The 11,218-nt window shown below is 49.9% G+C and overlaps 1 protein-coding gene across 1 annotated transcript; it reads left to right on the plus strand.

The window, feature by feature from the left end:
• The first annotated feature begins 4,717 nt into the window (after window positions 1-4,717).
• On the plus strand, window positions 4,718-8,780 carry LOC124650339 (BEL1-like homeodomain protein 9). The gene is made up of 4 exons (XM_047189873.1): window positions 4,718-5,419; window positions 6,235-6,611; window positions 7,601-7,661; window positions 7,839-8,780. The coding sequence occupies exons 1-4, from the start codon at window positions 4,718-4,720 to the stop codon at window positions 8,442-8,444; spliced, it is 1,746 nt and encodes a 581-aa protein (XP_047045829.1). The 3' UTR covers window positions 8,445-8,780.
• The last annotated feature ends 2,438 nt before the right edge of the window (window positions 8,781-11,218 follow it).

Consider the following 11,218-nt stretch of genomic DNA (forward strand, 5'->3'; position numbering starts at 1 on the left):
TTCAGAAATACAGATTTTCTAGCGCTGCAATAACTAAGATTATATTGAACGCAATTCTATCGTGCATATACTCCTTCTGTGACACATGTCAGTGACACATGCGATTTTACCTACGATTGGCTGTCCTTTTTAGGCCCAAATCACCAAACCCTTAATTTAAGCCTTAATGATTTTATACTCTAAATAATCACGGAACCGCCTTGTGCTAGTAGGGCTTTCGCCGACCGGATTGACTATGGATCTTCGTTGATTACTCCGCCTCCTCGGTAATGTGATATATTGTTGCTTTGATATTCCTATGAATTGTCGATATAATTACGGCTCAAATGCTACTGAAAAAATGTCGAAATGCTGCCAAAATATTCATGTTAGCTTATTATTGATGAAATGCAAGTGAAATATTGCTGAAATGGTACTCAAATTTTATGGGCATGGATATCCATGGATATCCAGGTATCCATCGGATTTGGATTTGGGGCGACATCAATGCCCATGGATACTTTCGTGGGCGGGGTAGAGCGAGGCTGATGGATTTGGGCATGGATCTGGTTTTCCTATATCCGTCCAAACCCGCTCCATTGCCATCCTTATTCAAGCACCACACTGCAATATCCATGACAACCTTTGTATATCCCTTGCCAAGAAAACGGGCAGTTCTTCCATGCCCAGTGCATGCAATCGATGCTCATTCCAGGAAATCCTCTGGCAGCATTTTGTGCCATGATCCTTGAAGTCTCTTCCTCAGTTGGCCCTCTCAAATAGTATTTGCCAAACTTTCCCACCACAGCTCGGAAAAACTTGTACATGCACTCAATGGCAGTAGACTCACTCATGCGAAGGTAGTCATCCTGTGTATCGGCAGGTGCTCCGTATGCAAGCATCCTCATGGCGGCGGTGCACTTCTGAATCGACGAGAACCCGAGAACGCCTACAGCGTCGAGCTTGAGCTTGAAGTAGGGGTCGAACTCTCGAATGCCGTGGAGGATATTCATGAACAGCCCCTTGCTCATCCTGTACCGGCGCTGAAAATTGTCGGCATGTGTTGCGTCATCGGCGAAGTAGTCGTTGTGCAGCATGGCATGCCCCTCCATCCTCTGCCGGGGCTTCGACTTCCTTCTTCCCGGCCTTGATCCTCCGCGGCGCGGCCTCTTCCTCTTCTCCGCCTCAGCGTCGAGCAATTCCTGGAGGGACGCGATGATCAGCAAATGCTCCCGCAGGTCGTCGTCGAAGGCTTGCTCGTCCTCCAGCAGCAGGGCAACCATCTCATCATCGTTGTCCATGGCTGAGGCAGACGACGCAACAAACAGCGGCCAATCGCGCCTACCTGGCAAGTCGTCGAGCACCTTCTGTGCGCGGAGGTGGGGTGGATTTGACGGCGCGTTCTGGGACGCGCTGGCGACGCGGCGGCGGCGGCACGACCAGCGGGAGCCCCAGCCGCGACAACGGTTCCGACTCTCAGCAGAGATCAGACGCCCAACCGGCCGGGAAATCCAGCGGCGGCGGTGGGGTGGGAGGCGCGGGAACGAAGGAGCGACGAGAAAAGAGGCGCGAACCAACGGTTTATGCAAATAGTCGCCGACATGTGGGAGCCCGCCTCGCTTTTCGTTGTGTCCGGCGTCCCCGGTGCGTCCCCTGTGGGACGGGGACGTGCTCGGGGCGCCGGACACCGTATCGGGCCGCGCCGGATAAAAATGGGCTTTGAGGGACGCGGCTGGAACGCATTTTTTGTCCGGCGCGCCCCAAATCCCTTTGGGGGACGCTTTTGGGGATGCGGCTGGAGATGCTCTAAGTTTGCCAGGTTTTATGGATGCCATGGGGAGGGAGACGAAGCCATTGATACCAATTTGCCTTCTTGAAAGGCATGTACTCTCTCCGCCCCACCAAAAATATCTGATAAAATTGAATTTTTTTGGTGGGACAGAACTACCCATGGATATCCACGGATCCGGGTATCCACGGATATTCGACCCGACAGGCACGGGTATGGAGGGTTGATTGTGTCTATGGATTTCATGGGGCGGATATCCGATAATTCATGGAGCGGGCACGGGCAAAGCTTTTGCTCCATGGATATTCGATGGATATCCAACTGACATGTGGGTGCTTGAAGCTGTGGCAGATTATGACCTGTGGATTTGGCATTCTTTCTTTGGCATGACAGGATCACACAATGACATCAACGTGTTGCAGCAGTCTCCGGTGTTCAGCAGACTAGTGGAAGGGCATGCTCCACCATGCAACTATGAGATCAATGGCCACGAATATACCAAAGGCTATTATCTAGCCAATGGTATATATCCAAAATGGGCCACTTTTGTCAAAATAATCTCGAATCCATCAGGTCTGAAGAATTCTCACTTTGCTACGCGACAGGAGGCTTGCGGGAAGGATGTCGAGCGGGCATTTGGTGTGCTTCAAGCAAAATTTGCCATTGTCCGGTACCCTGCTCTAAGCTGGTCTGACGACCAAATGTGGGAGGTGATGCAGGCTTGTGTGATCATGCACAACATGATCATCGAGGATGACCGCAAGAATCATGCTAGGTCACATGTTGGTCCCTATGAGTGTGAAGGCCCTCTTGCGGAGGTTGATCATGAGTTGCCTGCAGATTTTGCTGATTTTCTCGCCATGCACGCAGAGATCCGTGACAGCAATGTGCATGAGCAACTTCAAGCTGATCTCGTTGAGCATTTGTGGAGGATCAAAGAAAATACTGTGGCACCTTGATGTAGCATCTACCCCTATTTATTATATTTGTTTACTTGTTTTATTGTTTGTTGTAATTTAATTTGAAAACAATCCTCGCAAACATTTTTATTCATATGTTGTATTTGATAAATGGTTCTGTGTTAAAAAAAAGTAATTTAAATGTTTGGGGGCGGCGTTTGGGGGACGCGGCTGGGGAGCGACGTCCCCCAAAGGCGGCACGAACAAAACACGTCCCCCAAATGCTCAATCCGGCTCGGTTTTGGGGACGCTTTGGGGGACGCGGCTGGATGCTCTTAAGAGCATCTCCAGTCGCGTCCCCCAAACCGTCCCCCAAAGGGATTTGGGGCGCGCCGGACAAAAAAAGCGTTCCAGCCACGTCCCCCAAAGCCCTTTTTTGTCCGGCGCGCCCCCATTCGGTGTCCGGCGTCCCGAGCCCGTCCCCGTCCCACGGGGACGCACCGGGCACGCCGGACACAACGAAATGAGAGGCGAGGAGGCGCGGGGCCGACCCGTCAGCCGGCTCGGACGCTCAACCGCCACATACGTAGCGACGGTGCAGTTGACAGGAAGCGGAACCGTCGCATTGGCAAGCGCGTCGACGACGCGCCAACCCCGCCGGAATGGAGCGCCGACTCCTCGGAAGAGCAACCGCTGCTCTCTTCGACTTCTGCGCCGCCGTTCATCCGCGCTCAATAAGACCCGTACGTACGCCGTACGCACGCCACCATTCATCCAAGCCTTCATCCGACACCTCCGAGCGACGATGAGCTACATCTCCCGGCTCCCGTCCGACACCTCCAGGCGAGGGAAAGCCTCGGCGGCCGGCGCCATTGGTGGGAGAGAGCCGGGACGCCGAGCAGCGGCGACGATTCCCCGCCGCCGCTTGACGGCGAGGAGGAATGGCTGGGCTGGGAGGAGGAGGAAGAAGAGAGCGAGGCCGCGGCGGCGGCGGTGGCCCGTGCGAAGGCGAAGGCGGCCAAGGCGAAGGCTTCCAAGGCGAAGGCCGCCAAGGCCAAGGCCGCCAAGGCCAAGGCCAAGGCCAAGGCCAAGGCGAAGGCGAAGGCCAAGGCGCAGCCGACGAGCACCGGCGACGACGACGCGTCGAGCGCCGACACCGCCTCTTCGGAAGAGGTGACGAGCAGGAAGCGCCACCGCGATAACGACGACGAGGCGGGGCCATCAGCGAAGAAGAAGTAGATAGTTTATATGTATTTAATTATATTTTTTCGAAGTTTTATATATAATTTGTTTATGTTCAACCGATTTGAATATTATTAAATAGTTTCTTTCTAGCTAAAAAAAATACTTTAAATGTTTGGGGCGGCGTTTGGGGACGCGGCTGGGGAGCGACGTCCCCAAACGCAGCACGAACGCAACACGCCCCCAAACGCTCGATCCGGCGCGGTTCGGGGACGGCCTGGGACGCGGCTGGAGATGCTCTAACCCTGGTGGCCGGCGCCGAAGTACAAAACCCACCCCCTGGCAGCCTGGTTCGCTCGCTCTCACACACGCACGCACGCTGGGGCGGGCGGGCGGCTCATGTATCCACCTCGTCTTCCTCAGACGAGCAGACCAGCACCAACTCCCTTTCTGCCTTTGCCTTTCACTGCTCACCATTTCCCGTCGCTCTCTCCTCCCCTCGCCGTTCACCTCAGACTACCTTTGCAGAAAGGAAAGAAAGCCACCCCCCAACACCACCACCAAAAACGCACAAAAGCGAGCGCAAAGCAGCGAGACATCAGATCAGGTCGGCCGAGCCAACGCCAACGCGCCAAGCGAGAGCTCCTGCCACTGCCCTCGCCCTGCAAAACCTCCGCCCAGGCGCTCGCAAAGTGCGGAGCCGCTCCTCGATCTCCTCCCCTCGCCGTCTTTTTCTCCTCTCCTCTCCTCTCCTCTCTCTCCCTCCCAGCCAGCTCGCGCGCGCGCGCTTACTCTCTCCAGGGCGTCTACCAACCCAGCTACGTCCCGTCAGCCTACGTAAACCGCGTGCGGGCGTCCGGCCGCCGCCATGTCGTCGGCCGCTGGCGGATACGGGGGCGGCGCCGAGCATCAGCACCAGCACCAGCATCAGCACCAGCACCAGCTGCTGCTCGGCCAGGCCGCCGCGGGGCAGCTCTACCACGTGCCGCAGCACAGCCGGCGCGAGAAGCTGCGGTTCCCGCCGGACCCGGCGGAATCCTCCTCGCCCACGCCCGGCTCCTGGCCGCCGCCCTTCTACTCCTACGCGTCCTCCTCCTCCTCCTACTCGCCGCACAGCCCCACGCTGGCGCACGCCCACACCCACGCCCAGCTTTTACCGCAAGGGATGCCAGGAGGATCCCAGATCCCGAGCCACAACTTTGGGCTCTCCCTCTCCTCGTCATCCTCGAACCCTCCGCCCCAGCCGCGGAGGCACCTCGGCGGCGGCGGCGGCGCCGGGGTCGCCACCGGGCCGTACGGGCCCTTCACGGGCTACGCGGCCGTGCTCAACCGCTCCAGGTTCCTGGGCCCCGCGCAGAAGCTGCTCGAGGAGATCTGCGACGTCGGCGGCCGCCCCGCACAGCTGGACCGCTGCTCCGACGACGGCTTGCTCGACTTGGACGCCATGGACGCGGCCGGCGACGTCGCCCACGAGATGGACAGCAGCGACCGCGCTGCCGCCGAGGCCGTCACGGTCTCCGGCGCCGAGCAGCAGTGGAGGAAGACTAGGCTCATCTCCCTCATGGAAGAAGTGAGTTACTTATCGATCATACCCTATAATTTCCCTCGCCTCTCCATCTCATGTGTTTCTTGTATCCACGAGCTTGCATCTTTCGCTTCCATTTTCCATGGCGTAATTATTTCTTCTCCGTGGAGAAGAATCTGGCCAACTCCTCATGGTCACATCATGGCCCGGCTGCGGCCTGTGAATCTATCTATGCACTGTGCTTCCACAGCTTATTTCTTGTGCTTCCGATTTGATGGTGGGTGATACGTATGGATCATCATATCTGCTCTTCTGGATATGTTTATCTTCTTATTATATGCCTCACTTATTGTTGCACTGTTGAGGTTGCACAGTTCCTTTTCTTTTGGTTTTTACCTGTAAACTAACAGCAACTTGATCTTTGGTCTATGATCAAAGAGTTGCACATACTGGTACTTCATCAACATGAAATTAGAACAGCTATAAATTCCGCAGGGTGCTCTAATTTTATTTCATATACAATTTCAAGTTGCCACTTTATAAGATTCCTAGAGTTTGTCCTCTTTCAGTATGGTTCTATTCCCATCCATGCAAAGCTGTAAGATTCTTTCCATATAGCTGCAGGTTCACGTTTTTTTGTAGAATATAGTCCACCGGTTAAACGACTTCACTCTGTGTAGTTCATAGTATAATTATAGCTAGGTCCTCCATTAGGAAGTGACACATGATCTCGTGGTGTCTAAACTCTAGAGTCTAAAAATATAGTTCTAACCAAGATTTGAGGTGTTTATTGCGTGTACAACAACTAACTCAAGCCTACCTATTGCTGTGTTCTAATGCAACTACAAACAACCTTGTAGGTTTGCAAGCGCTACAAGCAATACTACCAGCAGCTTCAAGCTGTGATCACCTCATTCGAGACGGTCGCCGGGCTGAGCAACGCCGCTCCCTTCGCTTCCATCGCTCTCCGGACCATGTCCAAGCACTTCAAGTATCTGAAGAGCACGATACAGAGCCAGCTGCGCAACACAAGCAGCAAGGCCGCCGCTGGGAAAGATGGCCTTGGTAAGGAAGAGATGGCGAACTTCGGGCTCATGGGAGGCGGCGCCGCCCTTCTGAGGGGAACCAACGCGAATGCGTTCAGCCAGCCGCACAACATCTGGCGACCACAGAGGGGGCTCCCTGAGCGTGCCGTGTCGGTTCTTCGAGCCTGGCTGTTCGAGCACTTCTTGCACCCGTAAGTATATGACATCATGAGAAATTTGATTTTGTTTGTTGATATGGACCTGCAATTTTCTGAAGTTACCACCGTATCTATGCTGTACTTGCAATTGTCGAATGCGAATGTTTTATCCATAGGGTAGCAGTGACATGACATACCATTATGATATGCTGCAAGTGCGATTAACATGATTCCTTCTAGCTAGTGTGAGAGGATCATGCACAGATCCGATCAGACATGGGATAAATGCTTAGGATAGTTGCAAGCAAACCTATGGATGGAAATCGCTTGCTTTATTAAAAGCTTCTAATCTTATTTTCGTGGGCATCCACTGAAACTGCAGATTATTAGCCGCCACTGTTTTAGTGCATGCACCAAACAGGAGAAATGGAATTTGTAGAAGAGGGGGAACACAGTCCTTCCATATCATAAATCAGTGTCGGTTCAATATACCCCGTCTGATGCGAAGATCTTTCAACTGCCATTAATTAGATAGCTAGCAGGAGACCCACTTGAGAAAACTTAGTTCGTGACGATTGTACAACAACTTAATAGTAGGCTCCATTTGCATCTAACTTAGGATGGGCACCAAATCTCATAAACAGCGATGTCACTATATCTGCTACTTTTTCTAGTGGTGGTCAATTCTGGTTGATTTGATTGAGACTGCTCTGCAAATTATCTATACATGTTAAATAATATAAGGTGCATGCATGCCTACCGACCTTTTGTATTGATTATTTTGTAGTGTAAAATTGTTCTTGTTACTTGTTTTATTTTTCAAATATTTAGTAGTGTATAAACTTGTACACCTTTGTATATCACAAGCCTGTTTAGTGAGTTTACATTGTGATGTACACTATTTTTTCGACTGAGTAAGGCATTGGCATAATAGACTAGGTTTTTGTCATAGCGTCCTAAATGACTAGATACAAGTAACTTCAAAACAAAGTCCAGCTTTTTTAGGTTATGAAGTTTCTAACCTATAAAGGCTATTACTCCAGGTATCCAACTGATAGCGACAAGCAGATGTTGGCTAAACAGACAGGTTTAACAAGGAACCAGGCAAGTGATGGACCATTTTATGTTTCGTGTTCAATTTTGCCAATCAGGCCATGCCGGCTGCTTGCAATGTCTTCTAACACATTATTCGGCCATGCACCATGTACACTTGTAAAGTTATAGACCTTCATTGAAAACATTGCCTGCCTAATAATTTCGAACATTTGATTTCATCGGCAGGTCTCAAACTGGTTTATCAATGCAAGGGTTCGACTCTGGAAGCCAATGGTGGAAGAAATTCACAACCTGGAGATGCGGCAGGGGCACAAGAACTCCTCCACTGACAAGAGTCAGCTCGGTGTGCGGCAGCAAACCCAGCATTCCCCGGACAGCAGCGGGAGGCCGCCATCTGATCCTTCAAACTCGCAGCAAGGGCAAAGCAGCAGCATGACACGGAATCACAGCGCGCACGCCTCCCGGCACATCCAGAACGAGCTGTCCCCGATGACCCAGGACATGCCGGGACAGGTGAGCTTCGCATACAACGGTGGGCTGGCTGCTCACCACCACCACCACCACAACATTGCAATGTCACACCCACAGCAGGTTGAAGGGGTCGCTGGCGCTGGAAGTAGCGGCGGTGTCTCCCTCACCCTTGGCCTTCACCAGAACAACAACCGGGCCTACATCGCCGAGCCCCTTCCGGCTGCGCTCCCGCTCAACCTCGCGCACCGTTTCGGGCTGGAGGATGTGAGCGACGCCTACGCCATGGCCTCGTTCGGAGGGCAGGACCGGCACTTCACCAAGGAGATCGGTGGCCATTTGCTCCATGACTTCGTCGGGTGAGACGGACAGATGATTCCTGGGCACATCAGTGTCCAGAAGAAGAAGATGATGATATGGTCCACATGTATTGTACTACTAGAAGTAGGACAATGAAGAAAAGGGTGCCCTGGTATATATGCCTCTCGTGTAGCTCCTGGAATGCTGTCAATACTCGACACAACTGGGGGCTATGGAGAGCATGCACAGATGCACCTTTAAAAGGCCTGTAGTAGAAGTTCCTTATTTGTTCTGATCCTAGATTAAGCTGGCTTAACCCTGTAATCCCATTGAATTGCATATGCGCGAGCTCCCCCATGGCGGCAAAATAAAGGGTGCTCCATTTATTAATTATTTTCAGGTTTGAAATGTTATGTTGTCACAGTAACCTAAAAATTCTACAACTACAGCCAAATGAAGCTTCAATGTGTATTGTAGCAGTAGAATATGACTGGGAATGGATAGCCTTATCGCTTGCATAGTTAGCCTTTCCAATGTAATCGTATTAAACTAAGGTTGGGGGTGTTTAACGGTTCTAGATCTTGCATCCTTAGACGGAGTAGCCTCCTAAAGTCTGGACAAACCATGATCCGCCCGTCTGTAATCTTCTAAACCTTTCACTGGCATCCTCCTAAGAATATCTGTTAGGGCTGATGATCTGTGCCCTACTGTAGGCTATCTTTGCTCCTTGATCAACGCACTAATTAAACAAGTCTCCCGTTTTCAGCCAGTGTGCAATCATGGGGGGAAACGCCATTGATGAACAACCAGAGGTCTAGAGCTAGCTGCTTCTTTCACTTCTCCCCAGGACAAGGACAGGGTAGGGTAAAAAGCCCATGTTACCTGGGATCGGTTATCCATGGCGCGCCCTCGGTTCCGCAGCATCTGATTTGATGTAGTACCACTCCAGTATAAACAGCTGGGAGCAGCTTCTTTGTTGCGTGGATGGAATCCATGCACGTCACTGACTACTGCTGCTTCTCACCAAAAAGTAACCACTGCTCTTTGTTTAAAAAGGGCACTGTTGCTGCTGCTAATGTACACTTTCTTTGTTGGCCAGGCTCTACTAGCCTGCATGCATTTGCTCCGTTGCTGCATGCAATGCACGGATATATTATTGGTCTCTGATTCTGCATGCCTACTCAAGAAATATGATGCATCGCCTTTTTCCGCCATGGATAAAGCTGCCCAGGTTCTAGTGTAGGAGTATGGGTTATCATTGCCACTCATGGAAGGAGAACTGGAGTTTAACTCGGAGCTCCATCCTTTATGTTCCAGAGAGGAAAGAAAGCCTGCGTATATTCTTCTCTGTTGTTGTTCTTGAGGTGAAAGAACACCAGACATGCATGGCACCTCAGTTGTCACATCGAAATCACGTAGTATTATTCACCTCACGTCGATCAACACAGCTTGAGGTCTAAGCATCTTCGGCAGGAACGTGTTTCGTAATCGTACGTTATACTAGTACTAGCATAGTGTATTTTTAGGGGCAAAAAGGTGACGGAATAGATTGTACTGGTTTTCAATTTTAACTGTTTAGGTGCTTTGTTTCTTCCGTTGTCAATTTATCTCTCGCCAGGAAATAGACTTTTTTAAACATATAAGGCATCAGCCCCACTTTATAAATAAAGCCTCAACACCAGCAAGTCATACATATAAGGTTCGATCCCAGGGATCACACACACCCACACACCAAGTACACCACCATAGCGGAAGTCATACGGATACAAGCATGTAAATAAAAGCCCTAAAGAAAATAGACTTTCAATTTAGCATTCCATCATGTCTACCTTTTCAGCTGTACAACAAGGAAACGTCACGTTTCAAACTACCCCTCCGTTCCTAGATATAAGCCATATAGTTTCTGGCACGATTAGAAAAAAATATACCATGTTTGGCTAGGTTTAACCCTAGGCAATTGAGGACCTTGCATAACATAACGAAACCTAATCAAATCGCTAAAAAATAATGTTCATACAAATGGGGCAACCCAATACACCTTATATTCTAAAAAAAATCTTAAAAAACTATATGGCTTATATCTAAGAATAGAGGGAATAGTATAAGTTTCCGTGAAAATCCTAATGCTAGTGTCTTAGCGCAGTATCATAGGCAAAATGATGATGTGCCGAAACTTATGCACGTGAATATAGACAAAAACATTACTAGCCCGATCACTTTTTTAGTAAAGAAGAACACTTTATTATTTAAAAGAATTAAGCATTACATTTAGCTTATGCATAACTAAGATGCAGAAAGTCGCAACATGTCCAAAAAGAAAAAAAAAAGGCAAAATACAAGTAAAATCATCGAGAAATTGTAAAATGCATATGGAGATAGAGAACCAATCCGTAGATAACGTTGTCGTCCATATTAGATAAAAGCATCTCTCGACGTGTCCTCCACCCGTGTAGATACCTCTATAAATAGGTCTCGATTCTTCAAACGATGTATAAAAAACCATGAACGGAGTAAACCTGTGCACTGCTAGAAAATCTGCATCAGAGAAGAATTTTTATCATAAAAAATCTTGCCATTTCTACAAATCCAAAAGAACCAAATAACGGAAACGTTCACACCCATTAGTTGCCAAATATATTAGCAACACTACATGATGGATCCAAGTTAAACCTACTTGTATGGCTGGCCATATAGATCTAACAAATTTACACATGAAGAATAAGTATTTGATTGTCTTATCATGATGAAAAAATACGCACTTTATACTTTTGTGCCAATTGTGCTTTATGAGGTTGTCTTTGGTGATGATTGCTCCTATAAGAAAATAGTATGCAAAT

Source organism: Lolium rigidum, chromosome 4 (assembly GCF_022539505.1).
Source record: "Lolium rigidum isolate FL_2022 chromosome 4, APGP_CSIRO_Lrig_0.1, whole genome shotgun sequence".
Classification (NCBI taxonomy): domain Eukaryota; kingdom Viridiplantae; phylum Streptophyta; class Magnoliopsida; order Poales; family Poaceae; genus Lolium; species Lolium rigidum.

Excerpts from the sequence above, each read along its gene's own strand:
- LOC124650339 (XM_047189873.1), top strand. The coding sequence starts at position 4,718 with ATGTCGTCGGCCGCTGGCGGATACGGGGGCGGCGCCGAGCATCAGCAC. Across the intron at positions 5,420-6,234 it reads TCATCTCCCTCATGGAAGAA|GTTTGCAAGCGCTACAAGCA; the intron begins GTGAGTTACTTA and ends ACAACCTTGTAG. Across the intron at positions 7,662-7,838 it reads CAGGTTTAACAAGGAACCAG|GTCTCAAACTGGTTTATCAA; the intron begins GCAAGTGATGGA and ends TTTCATCGGCAG.